Source organism: Augochlora pura, chromosome 10, assembly GCF_028453695.1.
Source record: "Augochlora pura isolate Apur16 chromosome 10, APUR_v2.2.1, whole genome shotgun sequence".
Lineage (NCBI taxonomy): Eukaryota > Metazoa > Arthropoda > Insecta > Hymenoptera > Halictidae > Augochlora > Augochlora pura.
In genome coordinates this window covers 28,245,347-28,266,471 of record NC_135781.1, presented here as the reverse complement: position 1 = coordinate 28,266,471, position 21,125 = coordinate 28,245,347, and the positions used below count along the sequence as shown (strand labels likewise).

The 21,125-nt window shown below is 54.1% G+C and overlaps 1 protein-coding gene across 1 annotated transcript in view; it reads left to right on the top strand.

Moving 5' to 3' along the window:
- The first annotated feature begins 6,153 nt into the window (after positions 1-6,153).
- The window catches only part of LOC144475499 (tyrosine-protein kinase-like otk), a 44,216-nt gene continuing 29,244 nt past the window's right edge, over positions 6,154-21,125 (top strand). The window contains exon 1 of the mRNA XM_078191458.1: positions 6,154-6,226. Within this exon, the coding sequence (XP_078047584.1) occupies positions 6,154-6,226 (73 nt within the window). The remainder of the gene's footprint in view (positions 6,227-21,125) is intronic.

Below are 21,125 nucleotides of genomic sequence, written 5' to 3'. Positions count from 1 at the left end.
AGATAAATTGGTTTCGCCGTATTTCGCGACTTGGACGTGAAATGAAAAACGGGAAACAGCTGCAAAACCCGATGCTTTCCGTCGGCAATCGTTTTCATTTCTTTCGTTCCGAAAGTCTTGTCAGCCTGTCCCGCATTCGCGGCGTCACGGGTGTGTGCAAATAATGGCAGATAGAAGAGTTTCTCTGCTGTATAGTTCGCGGAGTCGCGATCATCGGTCGGCGACTCGGGCGTTACCAGGCCCTATTCACGGTACGCGACAGCTCGAGACGGTTGCCGCGAGAATACGAGTTTCTAGGGTTCACGATTGATTCGCAGAGACATACAACCACATTCATTTTTCTTTTCCCCCCTCAAGACGAGAGTTCGCGCGCATAGATGCCTATTATTTGTGTTCAATTTTTAGCAGTTCGGTTTTGCTCTTTTAATCGATCGAACGTGTCGTTATCATCGTTTCTCTTCGAGGAGAAGGAAATAGGTTTCCTCAAAGGATCGACGGGAACGTGATATCTTGATCGCCTGCGTAGAAGTGAGTTTCTAATTGGACTAGTGCACAATCACGAGCAACCGGGATACCGTCCGACCTCTCAATTTCCTTTGTTCGCCATCGATCGTGCGAACCGCGTATTTTATATTCTCGAATGGACGATTTTTTAAATTTTTTTCACGACAAACGCGACGAACAGGTAGGCACGATTGCATGGACAATCTTTTCTTTTTTTTTTGGTCAACGCGTCGTTCGGCAAGGACCGCGAACGATTCTTTTGCCCGGTATGACCGTGGCTATTCGATGTTTTAACGCGAAACGACGAGCACTCGTCTCCCACTGCCGCCGCTATACTTGCGAGGAGCGACGCGACACGTTCCTATTGCCGGATCACTTTCGAATGATCCAAACTTTTGGACGTCGGTCCAAGTGATCATCGTCACTTTCGACGAACCCGTAAGAATCAAATGGACGCCGTTATTATATGCGAACGAGAAATTTCGGTGTTAAAGAATAGAGTCTGATCCTTGAGCGACGATTAGAGCAATTGCAACGATGACGGGAAACGTGTACAGAATTCGTGAAACATGACGGCAACAGATGAAAGGAACTTTCTTTCGCGTAATATCATCGCGCAACAATTGAATTTGAATTTGATTCGCATAAGATTCGAAGCAGCAACGAGAGAGACCTGCTTCGGTGAATTTATGAAAAAAGAAAAAAAAAAGGGATGTTTCGGTGGGTCGCACCGAGAGTTTTTGTATTCTTCTTACTATTCTAATTATTCTCTTTATTATTACCATTAATAATTGTATTGATAATCATTCATATCAAGCACGGCCAGTAGCAGCCGGAAGTTAGTATACATAGTTAAGGCAAAAAAAAAAAAAATTATAAATTCGATCGGGGCGAGCGAGAGAGGGCGCACGGGCATGCACGCGGGTGAGATTAACGAGCGAGAACGGTTCGGGGGTGGTGACCCTTACCTCGGAATCGCGAAAGAATCCTCGATAATCGGAGGACGCGCGCGGGTTGCGTCATCGTTGATTCGTTGTTACGGGGTGTCCAGGCCTCCCTCTTTTTATCGTGGACCCGACTCCTCGTTTTCTCCTCCCGCCTCCTGCTCGAGTGAGAACAGGGGAGAACAGTTTAAAAGTGAAAAAAAAAATACGAACGCGCCGCAAGACAGAATATACAGCGACATAAACGATGCATACTTAATTATGAATGTATATTTCGTGAATACAACCTCTACTGTATATTAATATCATGTGGTTTACAGGATGTACGACTTAAAGATATCAGAAACATTAATGATAGCAAGATGACGCGCATGTATACAGCGAGGACCACGCGTCGTTCGAAGCGGAGTAACTTTTCTAAAGTTTGTCCAAATGACACGACTTTTTTTTTCTTCCAAGCGCTGGAGGATCTATTTCGAAGTACAATGACCAAAGTACCGCCTTTCCAATCTTGATATCGTTCGGATTAAAACGGTATAAAAATCTTTCGCTTTTTATCTTTTTTTATCGGTAACGATGTGAAAATTAGAGAACGCGTTCGGTAGTTTTCAGGTTGAAAATTATCATCGAAGTCGGTCTAGCTCGACGTAAGCTGTGAATAATTAAAGATCGGATAATTTTTACACGTTTCAGTGACCGTAGCGTGACTATGCGACGATCGGTTTCAATGAAATCTTTCAACATGCGTGTAAAAAGAATGTACTTTGGTCATTGTACAGCGAATAAAAACAGATGAGAGGGATAAATAAATGTGAAAGAAAAAAAGTTTGAAGCGAAAGAAGAAGGAATGAAAGAGGCGAATAAAGAAGGTAAAGGGAGGAACGAAAGAGAAAAGGTGGGGATGGAAAAAGGAACGAGAGAAACCAGTTTGGAAAAGTTATTCCGTTTTCGAAGCGGCATTGGTCACCCTTGCTCCTCGCTGTATACATGTATATACGAGAAATAAACTGTAATGTCTATCGCGCGCAACATAGCATGTAAGAAGTTACTTTGTAATTAATAATAGGTGACAAATGTACATAAACTGTGTGTAACTGACACGATACATGATTGTTTTATCATGTGAGGGGAAAGATCCTCCTAAATCAAAATAAAGCATCGCATATGATGAGCACACCATGGTTTGTCGATTTATTCGCGGGCACCGGACGCGCACGGTTTCGACGCGCCGCGCGTCGCGCGTCGCGCAACGCGCGCGTCGGAGTCAATGAATTTCCCCGACGGAATGCTAATTAACGTAAAATTTACGGGACGCGTTTGATCCGCGGCATTACCCGTGTCTTGTCCTTGTTTCGGCGGCAGCGGCGGGCTTACACTTTGCGAGTCAGCCTCCTATTAATCACATTGATGGCTCGCAAGAATTTACCGGCGACTCGCGCGCCCGGCGTCGGGGTCGCGCGCGCGCGCGCTGCCACGCCGCGGGCTGTAATCTTGCTAATGCACCTGAAAATTAATTAACATTAAAACGGTCCCGTGTCCCATTATTTGCGCGAGCCGGCGTATCGATCGCGAACCATTAAAAGCCATATTAATTACAGACTCGCGGTCACCATAATCGCGAGCGTAATTTGTGTACACGCTTCTCGCAATTTTCCCTCCCGCTCTATCGCGCGCCGCTCTCCTTCCTCGCCCCCTCCCCCGTCTCCCCCCGACGTTATCCTGTTTTCCGCAAAATTAAAAATACTATTTACCGGCGCGAGAACGAAATCGAGCGCGTGCACGCCGCGCGTCGGCGGCGACGTCTCATTTCCGTGAAAAGCCTGGGACCTCCGTCGGAGATCCTTTGTTTCCCCGCCAACGCCTACAAACTCTTAGACGACGGACGCGTCTGTGCATTTACGGCAGCTACGGTAAGGTTCAGCCAAGCTTCATTTTCATTTGTATGTTATTAAAACCTCTTCGTTCAAGCCCAAGTTCGTCCTTTAATCAGTTCCAATATTAATAGCTAATAATTAAGTACGACTGCGAGAAAATTCGAATTTAAATGGAATGCTCGCAACTTCACGTTCAAACGAACCGGGCGCTCGCCATCGGTGGATCGAATCTCGTTCGCCGCGTGCGACCTCGAGTCCTACGAACCTTTGTTCTTACTCGTTTCGTCGCGTTCCATCCGTTCGATTGCCGCAAACGCGAAGTGCTAGTCTCTCGACGAGAGCAATCGACCGTAAGCTCGCCGGGCGGAGCGTAATTGGCACGCTTAGAGAAAGCCAGATAGAGATCGCCGAGTTTCGCTGCAGCGCCGTTCGTTATCGTAATGCGTTCTCTTTGACGTGAACGAGCAGAATTCTGCTCGCATAAACGGCGGGGGGTTAGGGTGGGGGGGGGGGGGGGGAACATAGCAAGATGGGTATCAGAGTTTAGAGGGCTTGTGTGGCCTAAAGTCCCGGTTGCAGAGTCGCGAGAGGGAGAGACGGTCCATTAAAAGATCACACACAGGTGCACGAGGAGGAGGCTCGTACGTGCGGTACGGGAGCAACTAGGACTATATTCGTCGATAATAGAGAGAAGGGTGGCGCGCGCGCGGCAGCGTATCTCTAAATGGCCTATACTTCGGGGGACAAAGAATCCCGGGCTACCGAAGGCTGAACCGGGCCGGCCTGTGCCCGGTTAATTGGACAGATCGGGGTACCTGTCTACCTTTTGACAGCGTAATCCGGCGCTCTCCCCCAAGTCTCATCAAATTAACGGGCTATAATAAATCGGCCCGGTATATCTAAGCACTCTCGGGAACCCTTTGATGACCTTTTCGCCTAACTAGAACGCGAATCCTTCACGATTTTCTCTCCTATTAGAAGCCGGAGAGTGACCGGCGAACGGATTAACCAGCTCTCGTTCGAAACGTTCCGTTCCCTCGAATAATCGTCGTCGATGATATTCCGACGATATGTTTTCCTGTGTTCAACCGGTTCGAAAAGGATCATCGAACGTTCCGTGGACGCGCGACAGGTGAAGGAAAGAGACGTCATCGGGAGCGGTGAGGCGCGCTCGAAGTTTGTTTTCGAAACTACGACGGTCAGCCTCGATTCCCGCCGAGACGACATCCCGGTGACATTTTCGACGGATTTGCAAGTGTCGGCCGCTCGCTTTCAGCTTGGCGAAGACAATGATGGCCTTGAACTTGGCCGAGTGCTGCGGCGAAGAGTTAAAATCGGCTTGCGTTTAGCCGGATCCCATTATAACAACTCGGAGCCGGCCGTAAGCTTCATGGCTTGGTTCTGCTCACTGTGTCACCGGGCTAAGCCCCGACTTACCTACCTATCCTTGCAAACCGCTCTCTTACCCCTTTTCCTACAATCTCCTTCCTGGGCTGTCTATGCCGATTTAATACCGGCATTATGGCCCCTCACCACACCTACCCGAAATTTCCTCGGCAAGCAGCGAGACGCTACCTGGAAAACTTTCTTCCTTCCGGACAACGTCGTGCCACGGCAACCAAATACGATTGTCGTTCGAACCTCGGGGGTCGGCCGGCAAATCCAAAGACAGAATGCCCCTCGATCATCGACGAAACCGCATTGTTTTTGCGCGATTGATTTACAAGCACCCTCGTCACGCCGGATCAGCGTCTTTCACAGTTTCTGCCGCAACTCCGTTATATTTTGGCCGATTGTTTCCACGCCTCGCGTCGGTCCTCCGACCAGCATTCGATCCGCGCCTAATTTTCCCGCAATTAACCGCTACTTATCCGCTCGTTTCCGTTAGAGGTGTCTCGAAAGTCGCGCGACCCCGGTCCACGGTGGATTTATCGTCACTCGTTTTCGGACTCGCATATTTCAATCGTTCGTGGACAACGTCGACAACAACTGGCAAGAGTAAACCGTATAAATAATGCACCGATGGGAATCGGTTTAATAATTCAGCGGGAATTTATTCATTAATTCGGGCACGTCGCGCTGCGGCGAACGTTACACAAGTTTGACACCGTGCCGCCGTTCGTATTTTCCGCGAAAAATGTTTCGCCGTTATCATCGCGATCGGTTCCGGGGCAGATAATTCTCTCCGGGCGGAACGCGCGAGCGACGCGGCGCGCGGCGTGGCCACGTGGACGAGAATATAAATATCAAAATATTTTCGTACAACGTTGTCAGACCTCGTCCAATTATTGTATGCTTCTCTATAAGTACACGTTATATCGTAAGAGAATGTCAATCATTTTTTAGCCGTTGCTCAATTGTTTTTAACTATGAGTTAGCGTATCTCGGAAACGGCATGAAATAAATCGAGATTGAAATATGCTCCCAATTTGAAAAACTAATATTTTGATAAAAAACCTCTGTTATTATAAATAGTGTCTTGTCCTTTTTAAATAACATTAATAATAGATGTTTTATGTTTACATTACTTTTATAATTATTTCTTAAAAACCAATTATACATTCGCGTACTTGGATACATGAAGACACGTTATTGAATAAATGTACAAATATCAACTACTCTTGTATATTTTTACTGAAATGAGGGTATTTTGTAAACCTTCTTTCTTAAATAGACTATTATAATTCTACATAAAACATAGAAGAATATAGCATTCAATTAAGGAAAAATATCTCCGGCACGGTTCGGCCTATAAAAATAAATAAATGCACTAGATAAATAAATGCTCCTTTAAACCGCGCAACTTTTGTACCAAATGATTCAGCAAAAGCATGTTTCGTTATTTGCAGGAGGTGCACAAGTACGTATACACAAGCGCAAAAGAATTGAACAAGATCAGACAAGGTTGTGCGAGAATATTTGGACTTTATATTTTTGTTTCCGCGAGGTCCTGTTTTGCGGCAACGAGCGGGCGCGTCGCGGCCGGACGCGATCGATCTCTCCACGAGCGTTGTATCGCGCGGGGTACCACCGCTATCCCGGCTGAGATCGATTAATTATTTCGTCGACAGAGAATTAATTGTATGCGGATCAGAAATGAAGAGTAGAAGAATCGATTCGCGGAAAGAGGATGAGACCGGTCGCGGTCGGATGAAATTTTCACGCAATCTCGGAGCCCCGTAAAGTCCTGGAAGGAATTCTTTTCCGATTGGCAATATCTCTAACGAGAGAACGAGAGGCGGAGGGACACGCCCGGAGAGAGAAGAATAGAGAGGCGGGGGGCGGGGGGGGGGAAGAGGGGGGGGGGGGGGGGGTGAGGGGGGGTCGGCGGGATCAAAGAGGCCAGTCCCGGCGCCGTAACTAGATTTCCCGTTCCCACTTTGAGGATTGCTTAATGCTCTATAAGCGGCCGTTTTAAACCCGATGAAATCGAATCAGCCAACGAATCGCGATCGCGCCGCGACGCAAATTCGATTGAGGAACACGCCGAGTCGCGCCCGCTTCGTACCGCGGAGAATCCGAGGCGCATCGGAACGTTTCCCGATCTCGACTTTTTCGCTTTGATCTTTTTCCAGAAGCGCGAATATAGCGCGCGTCGAATTCGCTCCGGCTCGTTTCGGCGATCCGTCCCCGTATGCGTCATGCCTCGCAACCGATACATCCGCGTCGCAATTAGCACGGCGGTGTCTCGAGGTTCGTCGAGGCCGTCGCGGGGTTCTCGATCTTCGGGCGAGCAGATCGGTACGCTCGTTTGGACCCGAACGATCGCGAAGTTTTACGGAGGCGCGGATCGCACGGTCCAATTACCGCTCGGTCAGGACGAGGGATCAGAAGCTCCGGCAGGAAGTCAAGGGGCGCGAATGCATTGTTAAGCTCCCTCTGTCCAAACATTCGGTTTGCTCACGAGTAAGCAGCACACCTATTCCCCCCTCCATCGTTAGTTCATTCTTTCGTTCTCGCTCTTTTCTCGTTCCCCCTTCTCGCTCCCCGGCCGGCCGTGCCACCCTCGGCCTTTCCGTAGTCTGCCGGAGAAGCATCCGCAGGTAATCCTAAAAAATGGACCGTCGGCTTCCGCCGTTATGGGGTTGAGCGCGCGGGGATATTTCTTCTTTGGCCTTTCACGCGCGCAACTCCCCGACAACCGAGCCCCGAGAACTCGTGCCCGACCGTGCCCGGCGGATCCGCGACGAAACCGTTTCGGGCGAGCGCGCAATCGCGATCAACGGGCGATAATAGCCGTACCGACGAGAACGCGAACCGACTGGCATAACGCGCTAACTGCTAATTAATTGGGCGCCGTGAATCGCGCCGCCCGTCGCCGTCAGCCGTCAGCCCAGGTGCGCAACAGCCTCCCGTCTTTCTTCCGCTTCGAAGACATTTTTCAGGGATCGCCTTCGCTCGCGCGTCGTATTAACCGGCACACGAGATAAATAGAAATTGCCTCTCCCCTCTCTCTCTCTCTCTTTTCCTATTTCTCCGGTTTTTACGGCAGAAAAGAGTCGAGACGAGTCCGCGACGGATACTTCGGCCCCCCGACGCCGCCGACCGACCCGTCGCTCTCCCATTTTAAGGAACCCGGGGGCCGGCGGTACGTATACCACGCGGGAAAAAAACCGAGTACATATAACTTGGATCATGCGGAAGGCGAGCGTACGCGGAGGACGTAGCGGCAAGAAAGAGGAAGGAGCCGGCGAAGTAAAGGGACGGAAAAGAGGGAAAGATCAAAGACGAGCGAGGAGAGGGAGCAGGACGCCGAGTGCCGCAGAAGAGGGGCTCGAGAGGATAGAGAAAGACAGAGGAGAACTCCTCTTCGCAAAGGATCTCCCGGGCGGGAGAAGAGAGAGCCGAGAGAGGGTCCTATAAATAATTAGCGAGGAGTCGCTCTCCGCTCGGCGGGCGTAAGCCGCTTACAACCCCCGTGCACCCTGCTCCTCCCTGTGCGGCCTGCGTCCCCCAACCCCTCGCCCTCCTAGCATCTACCTTCCCTCGGTTCTCCAGCCCCCGATTGCTGCCCCCTCGCGACCACCGTTATCACCCTCCTCCTCCTTCTCTCTCCTCTCTCTCTCACTCTCTTTATCTCTCTCTCTTCCTCTCCGTCTGCCTCAGTTTCTCTCCGCAACGGAGGAGATTCCGGGCAGCTTTCGTTCGCCCTTCGAACCTGCAACCCTTCGTCAAGGGCCACGCGTCTCGGGAGATAGCAAACGCGCCGCGCTCTTTCGAATCTGGATCTTCCAGCAGCGCCGACTGCGCGCCGATCCTACGGGAAGATCCTACGCTAACCTACGGTAAGATCGAGTCGCGGTGATCGATGACAACGGAGCCGAGCTTGGCCGGAGCGATCTACGCGCGCGAACGGATCATTCGCCGGATCAGGGCCGACGTAAACGCGAAAGCGATTAAACGGCCTGGGCGCGCGGGCGACAACCTTTTCCGATGTATCATCTTTGGCCGCGCGCCGGTCGATCGTTCGTAGAGCGTTCGTGCAGTCCTGCAGAGAGAATGGGGTAGTCGGACGTGTGCGCGAATCGGCCGAAAGGGAGACGTCGGGGATGGGTATGGTCGGTCGGTGCTACAACGGATCGGCTTAACATCCGAGGCGCCGATGTTGACTAACTGGGCTAACAACGTCGCGGCGTTTGCCACCGGAACGTTTGCTAGGCGGCACGTGGCCGGCCTAGTCGATTAGCCGGGCTTAAGTTTATTCCCGCCTCGTTTGTTGCTCCTTTCAGCGTTTCGCCCGACCGTGCGATTCTTGCTTTCCGTCCGCATCGAATTAACTTCTCGGCGAGAGTAATCGGCGACCGATAATTGCCGACAGGTACGGCGATAAGACGGATATATAGTTCCGCTCCCTCTATCTCTCTATTCCCAATCAGCGCGCGGCCGATCCGTTCGAACGTTCGAACGTGAAAACGCGAGAACGCGAAATGAATGTGGGATGACGGGAGCGAAGCGTCGCGACGCGTGCACGCGCGTACGCGTAGAACCTTACGCACAAAGTGAATCTCGGATTACCGGTCTCTGGGGTTCGTGGAAACCCTACACCACCACCGGTCGGTGGTAAAAACAGAGAAGTACCACCGTCCAGGGGGAGTTGGGCGATGCGGGAGCAAAGAGGAGAAGAATAGGGAGAGAAAGGGAGAGAGAGAGAGAGCGGGACCGCGGCCACTCGATGGAAGTATGGTAGCTGCGAGTCGTATGCTAGACCGACGCGCGTCTCACGGCTGCACTATATTAATGGACCCCTAATAGCCTATTTGTGATCGCTAATAGCCGCCGACCGTGCTTCCCTCCTCGACATCGTTTTCCCTATACCATGCTCGTGTCTCCCTAGGGAAATCTGGACGGTCTGGCGCAGCCTGCAAAATGGAATACCGCTCATCTCTGCGCACAGCCACCGACGAATCGGTCTTCGGTTGCTCCTTTTCGCCTGGCGCTGCGTCCGCTTAAACAATACGCTCGCTCGAGATCGAGCCCGCTTCTCGACGTGCACTTTTCAACTTCTCGCCGCGGCGTATCTCACGGGCTCGAGAGCGCTCGGCCGGGTTCAGAAACGTCGGGCCGGGCACAGAAAGGAACAGGAAGTGGGGGCGGACGAGTCAGAGCCAGAGCCAGAGCCAGAGGGCAGAAGCTTTGTAAAAAGGAAACGTCTTGCGCCCGACGGAATTCCTCGGACAATGCGAGGGAGGAAGAAGCGGTGGGCGACGGTGAAGAAGTCGGCGGCGACGACGGAGCAGGTAGCCGCCGATGAACGACCGGCACAATCGCCTCTATGGAACGGCGGACGACAGAAGCGATCAAAAACTCGTTAGTCCCGCTCCGACTCGAAGGATAATCAATGTGGGAACACCCATTTTTGTCAGGTCCGCCGCGGCGGCGGCGGCGTCTTCCTGGATCCGGTGTTACGCGATTTAAGGTTGCCGTGCGAACCGGAACCAGACGTATTCAAACCGCCTAATCGGATCTTCGTCGCGGAGCGAAGACCTTCCTCTTCTCCTTTTGCGGCTCTTCTTTCGCGAGGAATCGCGACAACGCGGCGATGGGCGCGTCGCCGAGGCAAACGCAGCGCGCCGGTATCGGTATCGGTATCGTTGTCGTTCTTTCGATCGGTATCATCGGCCGAAGCCCCGGCATTTTCGGGGTAGAATCGAATTCGTGGTAGGCCGAGGACGACGATGGTGACGCAGGTGACCACGGGGAATCAATTTCCTATTGGACGATCGGTATCTCGATTCCCGCGAGTATTACGCGGCAGAATTACGTGAATGGACCGAGGGATTCGGGTCTCCGCGGGGGGTTCGGCTCTCGAGTCCGGCCATTGTTTGGCACACCGGAGAAATCGAATTATAAGCGAGCGTCGATCAACAAGTACCGCGCGCGCGCGCGCGAACTGCAGGTAACCGCGGTTCCAGTGACATTTCTCAGGATGACGTCTCCCCGAATCTGCCGATCGTCGTCGTCGTCGTCGTCGTCGTCGATCACCGTCCAGGATCCGTGCGGTGCGTTCGCGTCGCAGTTTTCCCGTGTTCGAACGATATCCAGAGACACCTGTATGACAAAACACGACGTCGTGACTGTCGGACGGTTCCCGTGGGGGACAACGAGATGACCGGCAGAAGCGACTCGTCGAAGAATAGCCGAATCGACCTCACCGAGAGACAGGGAGAGAGTGAGAGAGAGAGAGAGAGAGAGAGAGAGAGAGACCGATATCCCATTCGAGGACTCTGGATCCACCTGAACAGAACACTTTTCCGTCGGGTCGCGGCGATTCTATCTGGTCTGCCGCGCGATCAATCATTATCAATGGCGTTCGATGGCAGCGTAGGCAGTGGGATTTGTTGGCGGAGTGGGCGCTGCCAGAGGATTCCCCGAGCGTTATAATGCGCGTAATAGAGTGCCCCGTGTAGTTCGGCGCAGTCGATCGAATTTACATTACGACGGATGATTCTGTGAATCGAACGGTAGTCCGACGACGGAAGCAATACCGGCGAGAGATCTTCCGATAAAAGATCATCGGGACCGGGGACCGGGGACCGGGTCGCGGTGATTCATCGGCGGGATTAAGAAAGAGGAGCCGTCGAAGGGATCCAATTAATATCGCAGCCTTTCGTTCCGTCCGCAACCCGGACCGGGAAAAACTATCATCTCTACCTACCCCCCGGCGTTACATACCTCCGTATGTAATCGAATGTACACGTAACATTGGTACGATACGCCCCCGAAGACGAGCGCGCGTCGTCGCGGACGCGGCCGATCGAGAAAAGATCGGCGTTTCGTGGCTCGCGGGGAATAGCAATGTGCCCTGTAACCCCGAGACGTGTGTGACCTCGGCTGACTCGGTCGCCGAGCCGGGTAATTCATTGACTTAGTAACTCAGTGACTTTCACCGGTGATTTACACGAAAGCTTCATAAGCGGCTTGCCTCAGTTTCAAATTCCGCTCTCTCCCTTTCTCCCTCTGTGTCTGTTCCTTCCTCCCCCTCTGCCCCCCCCCCCCCCCCCCCCCCCCCCCCCCTCGCGCGTTCTCCTCGGCAATGAGCTCTGCCCTATGAGGCCACGAGATAGAAAGGGAGGGCGCCCGTAGGCACCTACATAGCCGGCGTTCGAACCGGCGGAACGAGAAGAAAACTGAAAGGAGACGGGGCAGGTTCGAGAGAGCCAGAGAGAGAGAGAGAGAGAGAGGGAGGAAGAGAGAGAGAGAGATAGAGGGGAACAGAGAAAGGTGAAACAGAGACGCGAGCAGGGAGGAAGGGGAGGAAGGGGAGGGAGGCTGCGAATCGATGAAAGAACCAAGGGAAATCGGAACGGAGGGAAAGGCGTAGAGAGACAAAGAGAGATAAGAGGCCAACGGGGGGGGGGGGGGGGGACCAGGAGAACGTAGCAAAGGTTATTTGCACCGAGTTGTCTTTTTTTTCAGCGCTTTTTGTTCGAACGGTTTGTCGAACGGCTCAGCCGGCTGATCTTCGGGATGATGAGCATGAACTACATTCTATATAAAACCCCGGAGTATTTTAAGCCCTGTTCGAATGCGCTTTCGCGGTGTGCCACGGGACGCCGAGCATCGATCGTTTAACGAGACAGTTGCCCTTAAGCGACTCTGTGTATCCAGAGACGAAGAGTCGGTGGTGCGCCCCCCCCGAAATCCAATGTTGTCGTTGTCTTTGAATCGTCGCGCGCGCGACTCGTCCGACCGATCGATTGTTTTTTCCGAGCGTCTCGTTCGCGCGATGGAAAACCGAGCTCGGCGAGTCGACTCGCGCTGGCAACCTTTCCATTTCGAGCTTCTGGTTCTCGGCCGCGTTTTTTCTAACGAGATGCCGCGGGCAATCCTCACTTGTTACAGTTTGTTTCGGTCGACGACGCGTGTAATCATCCTTAAGCGGCACGTTACGCTAATTAAGATCGGCGCGCCGGCCGCGAGAGATAACGGAGGCGCGCGAACGTTCGCTCTCGTTCGCTCTCGTTCCCGTCACGGGGCAGGCAGGCGTTAAGTGCGCTGCGAAAATGCCAGATAACGCTGCTCGGATATTGTTTTTCTTTTTTCGCGAGCCGCCTTCGTCGTCGTCGTCGTCGTCGTCGCGGAAACTCCGAGTTCCCCGTTAAAAACGAACCGTTGCCGCGGAGCGAATCGAACAGAGACAACCAGCGCGGTTCGCCCATTTTCCTATCTTCTCGGCTTAGCTAGATATCGCGCGGAGGGATCGTGCGCGCGGATATTACACGTACAGGATGTACCGTATAATAGGATGCTAGAGATCGTACAATCTACCAATTAATTAATTAATTACACGGGGCGAAGCGAGATCGATGCTTTTCATTTTAACGCGGCGGAATAACACCGGTTCGCAGCTCGGCCAACGAATGGCCGGCCGTTCGCGGCGCGCAGAAATTCGCGTTGTTTTAGCGGCTCGCTGACGGGCTCGGGCAGACACGCGTTTGACATCTGCCGCCGCCGGCACACCGTTGACAGGTAAAGACGAGCGAGTTTGGTGGCCGAAACATGGTCGCGTGTCGAGGACTCGCGCGACAAGTCAATCGGTCAATGAGGAAAATTGGCTAAGAGTACGTGAATGGGCCGGTGTGAATAAAGTGGTTGCATGTTAGTATAGGTTTATGGAAGCAAGCCGGTTTTAGCTACGCTAATAGCATAGTAATGCTGGCTGATCTTTTCGAAATCCCGTAAGAGCATTAACCGCTCGCACGTGAGCAAGTTAAATTGCTATGTTGTGGGTATACCGCCGGCCTATGTAGCTATCACCTGGCTACAGAGCGTAACGAAAGGAGGAGTGTATCACAGCCGAAGATCGATGTTTCGCAGATGGGGTGGGAGAGGAAAAAAAAAACGGTAACCCGCCGAACGGGTGCCTTCTTCGGGCGTAACGGGATTAATCGAGAACGTTTCAACGGATCGAACGATGACGAGAGCCTCGACGAGCATCGTTACTCGCTTCGTTTCAGCGATGATCGCCGGCGAATCGCGAGCACCCTTTCTCTTGCTCTCGAATTCGGGTTCTGCGCTTCGAAATTAGCTGAAAAAGCATCGTTCGCAACATCGGAGCGATTAAAGCGACTCTTCTCCATCAGCGTCCATTCTCGCGAGGCTTCGTCCTCGAGAGAACAACCATCCGAATAGACCGATAGACCGATAGGGAAGAATATCAATCTGCCTTTTTGTTCCGTCGTACGCGCGCGCGTCTTCGCCGTATGGTTTGCGCGAAGAAACGGAAAGAAGGAGAAAAAGTGTGATAGAGAGAAAGAGACGGAGAGAGAGAGAGAGAGAGAGAGAGGGAGACAGAGAGAGGGAGAAAGGCCGAAGGGAAAAGGCAAAAGGGCAAGGGGGAGGGGAAATCGCGAACCGGGGGGAAGGGATGAAGGCGAGGACCGGTGCTCGAATATATTTTTAGAGACGGACTGTAGGTAACGTCGGTTCGCGTCGCTCGGTGTCGTGGCTCGCAAGCGTTGCCATCGCGGCTGGTTAGGTCGGTTAGGTGGGTTCTCGCCGGCCAATCCTATTGGTTCCCCGCCAGAGTAAACCGGCCCCGATGCTCCTCCTATCGCCACGCCGACTTTCGACGAGCAGTCGCGGTTCAGCAGCACCCACGGCTCGGTCTCGCTCCCTCCTGGCACGAGCTCGGCTCCGTCTGTGTCTGGTCTTCCCTTTCTCCTTGGTACGCGAGGGCAATTTCGCCGCGCCGGTTCTCTCCCCCGTTCTTTCTTTCGGTCCGCGCAAACGCGACACGATTTCCGTCTCGGTCGGTCCAGGTGATCGGGAACGCGTCCTCTCTGTCTGCGCGTCGTTCCTCCGTGGATTCCTCTCTACCATCGGAACCAGTGCTCCCCTCTTCTCTCGGACGCGCTGTCGGCGTTCGCACCCCATCCCCTCTCGACCCGTTCGGTCGCCTCCCTTCGACCCACCCCGAAAGATTCGCTGCTGCTCGCGGTCCGTTCTCCCGCGGTGCGGTGCGGTGCGGTGCGGAGCGGTGCGGTGCGGTACGGTACGGTACGGTTCGGGTACGGTACGGTGCGGTGCGGTGCGAAACGGTGCGGAGCCGAGCGGAACGGTGCGGTGCGGTGCGGTGCGGCGCGGCTCGGCGCGGCTCGGCGCGAGCAAGCGACGAACGAGCGCCCCCCTCGCGCATAACCCCTCGGCCAAGAGAGCGATCCGTAACAACTAAAGTTCTCGTGAAAAGTTGAGCTGGGCTCTCCTACGCCCTCCTGCTATAATAGCCTAGCCGCGCGCTCGCTGCTCTCTCTGCCTACCTATCTACCGTCTATCCCTGTCCATCTGTCCCGGGTCTGTCCCACATCCCGCACACGGAACACCGAACAAGGAGAGCAAGACAGAGACAGACCTACGGGCCGAAACGTGCAAACGCAACGGGAGAGAGAGACGGAGGCTCGTGGATAAACAGAGACGGAAAGCGAGAAAGAGAGGGAGGGAAAGAGAGAGAGAGAGAGAGAGAGAGAGAGAGAGAGAGAGAGAGTGAGGGAGGAAGAGGAACCGACGCACGCGGAGAAAGAGAAAGAGGGATAGAGAAAGGGGGACAGTGTCGGGAGACAGAGAAGGAGAGAGACGCGGACGGATTAGCGAATAGAATAGTCATTATCGGTCTACATATCCGTGATACACACTCTATCGGTTTCGTCGACTCTCGGTAGTGCGAAACGTCGCGGCAGTAGCGGCGAGCGTGTGTGCCGTGCGACCAACCTAACCGGATACCTAACCTTCGCTTTCGACCCTGTCGAACAGCCACCGGCATTATCAGGCCCGACCTTGCATCCGCCGGGACGATACCACGGCAAAGGATTAATCGCTGCGAGACGAGGAATATCGGCGACGACGATTCCGGCGAACCAACGGTGAGTACACCTCTCTGCTGTTTGACGTTTGCGCGGCGAACACCCTTCTCTCCGCGAACCCAGACAACCCCGTGGCAGAAGCACCGCGTGCGCGTTCTCATTCGACCTCCCCGCGAAACCGGAGAACGACGAGACGCGAGGAGAGACGCGCGACCGGGACCCGGGACGACGGCTCGCCCAAACGAAAAGAAATCCCAGTGTGCCGCGATCGGTGGTGCCGCGCGCGATATGTTTACCCTGTTGTCCTGCCGCGCAACGAAAGCGGGGGTCGAACCAGTTCCGGTCCGCGACGACAACCGTCCCCTGGGTGGCGCGTAAAAACGTCCGACACAGTATCGACACCACGATCCAACCGGGGGATATTCCGGTCTAATCGACGCGCCGCTGTTCCCGTATCCCGGTGGTGTTCAAGAATCGTCAGCGACCGCGGCTATCGATCGGATGTTTACTCGTTTCGTAACAGTGAGTGGGCTTCCCTTCGCGAGCACGTCGGAATCTTGTGTCTCGCGAGTCATTTCGCTGCCGCTGTTGGTGATATTTACAAGCAGGAGCGATCGTGAGTGTCCACCGAGCCATTATTTCTCCAGCGTTGATCGTTTTTAATTAGATTAGAAATCGTTCGCTCGCGAAAGCCGCGCTTCGGCCGACGTCCTCTCTCCCTCTCCCTCGAGAGAGAGAGAGAGAGAGAGAGAGAGAGAGAGAGAGAGAGAGAGAGAGAGAGAGATAGAAATTCGATGGCGGTGGTGTGTTGCCTGCGCGACTACGTTTTCCGGTAAACGGAGAAAAAACGGATGAAGCGGGCGGTGGACGAAGCGAAGGGCTCGAAGAGAGAGAGAGAGAGAGAGAGAGAGAGAGAGCGAAAGCCGGGCTACCAAATCAACCGATAGTCGAGCGGTCCGGTGCGCAAAAACCTCGGGGATTCGAGGAATTTAATCGGCGAACCGTGTGCGGTGGCTTCCATCCGACCGTAGGGAGAACGTACTTATAAGTTTCCGCGCGTACCGGCAATATTCGCGAGAGGAATTCTTGGCGAGGACCGCGCGGTTCGTGTCCATCGAGTCGCAACGGATCGCGAGACAACGCACAAGAATTGATCGGGAGGGTCGAACGTCGTCGCGACCGGCGGATCGTTCTCCGACGACGGGTCCGTATTTTTCACGGGCGAGCGAAAGCATTTACGCCATTACTTTTCGCGGAGTAAATGATACGCCGCCGTTAGGAAAAAAAGTTAATCCGGTCCAGTCTTTCGCGCAAGCGTCGATGGGCGTTTTATTAATTGCAACCGGCACCGGGAGCTTTTCACCGGCGAATGTACGTTGTCGCGTCCGGTGGCTAAATAACCGCGCGAGTCTGCCGGGAAAAATTTAATCCGCTCGTATTTCTTCCGGCATCGCCGTTTTATCGAGCGATTCATAAACTGCGTCTACGCGAGAGCGCCTACTCGCGACACACACGCACGCACACCGCGTAAACGACTCCGAGCTTTCATCGTTTCACCCGCGAAAAGAATACACCGAGGATCATCGGCTGCGACGTTCGGGCAGAGACAACTGCGACAGCGTTTCGAACACTCGCAGGCCCTTCTTCTGGCCGACCGAATGCTAGGGCACCGATGGGAATCTCTCTCGCGCGCGCGAATTCGCACCGAAAACGGTCGGAGCGAGAGCCGCGTAGACACCGTAGACACCGTAGATCGTGGCCCGTAGACCGTGGTCCGTAGACCGGGCGAGTTGGCCAGCAGGATTTCCACGGAAATAATCTGCTTACGGTAATCTTCTTGGCTTGCCTCCCTCCCGGTTAAGGTCCGCCTTCCACGAGGAGGACCTTCGTCTCCTCGTCGTGTATACGCGACGTAGCGTCCTTCGCGGGAGCGGAGAACGCTTCGAATCCTAGTCGGCGCCGGGTTTCCGTATGCTACGCGGAAAACTGTATCGGTCCCACGCACGCAGTTCGTCGCAGAATCCACGCGGATTCCTCGCGAGATAGCTGCGCCGATTCCTGGGTTGGAGTATCCTGCGACAGCGGACCGTGCCTCCGGAGAAGTATTACGGCTCTCGAGGAGAGCGATAACCGTTCGAGGAACGATCCTGACGAGCATGTACCATCCGGACGGTTGAACAAAGGAAAAGGAACTTCTCCCGTGGAGGCTTCGAATCCGGGGGATTCGTGATCACGGGCCGCCGAGCAGAGTTCGTGATCGGTGTTACCGCGTGTGAAGGGTCTTCGGAAAATGGTGCAGATCTTCGGGATGGTGCGCGGCCGAAACGATCGACTCAGGGGTGGTCGCCGCGATCTTGCGGCCGGGCCGGCGAATTTCCTTCGATCCTCGGAACGGTTCGCAAAGATGGAGATAGAATGAGATCGCTGGAAGAAAGGAAACGGTGGAACTGGAAGAAAAGAAAGAGAACTCATCCCTGCGGGGAAGAGGGTACGGCAGCGCGGCGGCACCCAGCCTCCGGTAGAATCTTTTTTTCTCTCCGTTGCCGAGAATAAAAACTAACTATCCGAGTGAAAGGGCAACCCCTAACAGAGAGCCACGCCGGTGTGTATACGTGTGTATAGGCGGCACGGATATATATACATACGTCCCAGCCTATGGCGTTTCCACGGGAATTAAGTTTTACGCTCAATGAACGCCCAACAAAACACGATGCGCTCCGAGCCAAGTTGCAATTGAATGCGGGGAGATCGACGGAGAAACGTTTCCCCGTGACTACGCGGATGCCACTTCTTAGCGGAGGCATTCAAGTACGAGATCACGGCGCTGGAAGACGCTCGCGGACAGGTTTTGTTCCGTCGAAGAATCCGCCATCGACTTTCGAGTATCGGGACGCGACCTTCTTTCGGGAAAGAGGTTTCGTTGCGAGCGGAACGAATTTCGTGACGGCGGAAGGCACGGTTCGACCGGCACCCTGCGCCGCTTCGGGGTCTCGTCGTCGGCTCGCGGCCGCTGTCTCGGGTCGCTCGAACATCCGGGGCACGTTATCGGTGGCGGTCGTCAGGAAATCATTCGGTTGCTAGGAAGTCATTTGGTCGGCCGAGGGAGGAGACGCCGCCGGGAAACGTCGAGATGCTCCGCAATAAAGATCGCGCAGTCAGCCGAGACGCAGCGTCGAATTGCCGGTTGAAACGCGTATTTGGTAAAATCGGTTAATTCTCTGCAAGTACCCGCTGTGGCTTTTCCTGGTCTCTCTCTCTCTCTCTCTATCTCTCTTTATCTCTCTTTCTCTCTCTCACTCCTCTTCACGCACAGGCAAGGCCCGACGTGCACGGTACACGGCCATTGTGGACGCCGGGAGCGAGAGTGTGCTTGCTCTTCAGGAACAATGCGGTTGTGTGCAAACACTCCTGGAAACAATGCAGCGGGGAACTTAACTTTCCGCGGATAGCTCCGCCCGTAGTCGGTCCTCGCGCAACCAGAACTCCGAATAGAGCTCCGAGGCAAATTGTGCGAGCTATATTTCTTCCTCGAACCGCATCGGGGTGCCTCGAAATTAAAATATCGCCCGCTACGATTTTCCGGCTGAATTGTTCGCGTTCTCCGTGCACGCTCGCGCCGATCTATTCTCCCCGACTCGTTTCTATCTGCATCGTTCTCGTAACAGCGATCGAATGGAACAGCTGGCGGGACTCGTACGATTCGAAGACGTCGCAGATTGTTGCCTGGTCGCACCGGGTGGTCGCGAAACGAATTCTTAAGCGCGAACCGGCAACCCCAGAGACGCGGGAGCACGTGGTACGCAATAATGGGGATTTAACAGTCATTAGGGACAACGCGCCGGTATATACGTCGATTGGTAACGCAAAGTGTTTGCGATAGGGCCGGACCGGCGAAGGGCCAAGGGTGGGGGAGGTAGCTGGTTGCAGCGGGAGATCGATTCATCGGGGGTGGAAAAGGCAGGCCAGACCGTCTCTGTCTTTCTCCGACTCTCGCCGGCTCTGTTTCTCTCTTTCTTTCTCCCTGCCTCTCTCTCCTTCTCTCCCTCTCTCCCTCTCTCTCTCACTCTCGGCCTCCGCTACAGCAGGCTCGTAGACAACTCGAGTGTTCTCGAGGGGCAATCGAGTGGCGACTTGGGCATTTTGTCCACACTTGGCGGCCTGTAACAAGTGCATTGTCCCGTGCGCCGAACTGCACAAAGATAAAGAGACTTCTGGCAATAGCCGGCCAGAAGAGGATTCTCGAACGCGCGGTTCTCCCCCCCTGCCCCTCGTGCGAGGAACGTTTCGATTCCGCGGCGGGCTTTTTAATATCACGCCAGTGTAAATAAGTGTGGCAGATTCGCGGCGAATCTGTCGGTCTCCCTCGACTCAAAACCAGGCAGCTCTTTTCTTCGAGAACCGCTCGCGTCACCCTCCCTCCCCCCCGACGTCGAGGGAAAACGGGACGGGACGCTCTCCTCCTGTCCTTTCTCGTTCCGCGAGATATCGGAGCGGCGGGGTTCGAACCGAGTCCGCGGCCAGGGCTCACCGTTGCTCACAGTTTTGCCGGAATAAGCGAATAGGTAAACCGCAACCGCGACTCCCGTCGAAGAGAATCGAAACACCGATCACCGCCGGTCCGCCGACCGTTTGCGCCTTTCTCGGTCGCGCACCGGCTCTGCTGGCTTGTAACGAGTGCTTTGTGGTTAGTGTAAAGCGCACGAGTGCACAAAGTTGGAGAGATTTGCGCCTGACTTGCTGCACGAGGACCCTCGAGAACGAAAGAGAGAGAGAGAGCGAGAGACAGAGCGAGAAGAGGACCTGAGGGGGCGAAAGAGAGAGAGAGAGAGAGAGAGAGAAAGAGCCGGAGATATAGAGAGACAGAGACGGAGATCGAAAGAGAGGGAAAAAGCGAGAGCAGCCGCTCTTTCTTCGTTGGCCTTCTTTTCATAGCGGACCAAATTTTAATATAGCCAGCCGGGGAAGAGACGTCGCGGGGAAGCGCTCGCGCTTTATGGATTCTCTTTCATCGAGCTGAAACTTCATTTCGGTGGAAGGATCCCTGGCCAGGAACGCAATTAAACGGTAAAATCATTTGGAGCTATATTGTTTCGGGCCGTGGCTCCGCCTCGCGCGTCCGCGCGTATACCTGTTTTCATTGTTCGTCACTTTCGGCCCGCATGGAAATTTTCACGCGAGAATCGCGTGCACGCGGCTCGCGTGTACCCGCGGACTCTCGGCGAATCGTGTTCTGGAATCGACTCCGAAACGCTTCGACGATAAAGCGAACGGGACACGATACACCGTGAAAGTCGAGTGCCGGTCGAGTAGGGTCGACGTGGGTGTTCATCCATATTTGCGCGAAAGAACTTTCGCTCGAACAATCGCGCGAGTGCCCTCTCTGAACAGTGCCCGATTCGCGGTGACGCGTCTCGTTGCGTCTCGTGGTTCTTTTCATTCGGAAACTCTCGGTCCCGGCGCAGTGACCGACGCGAAACAATGGCCCATCGAGGAGGACTTATCGC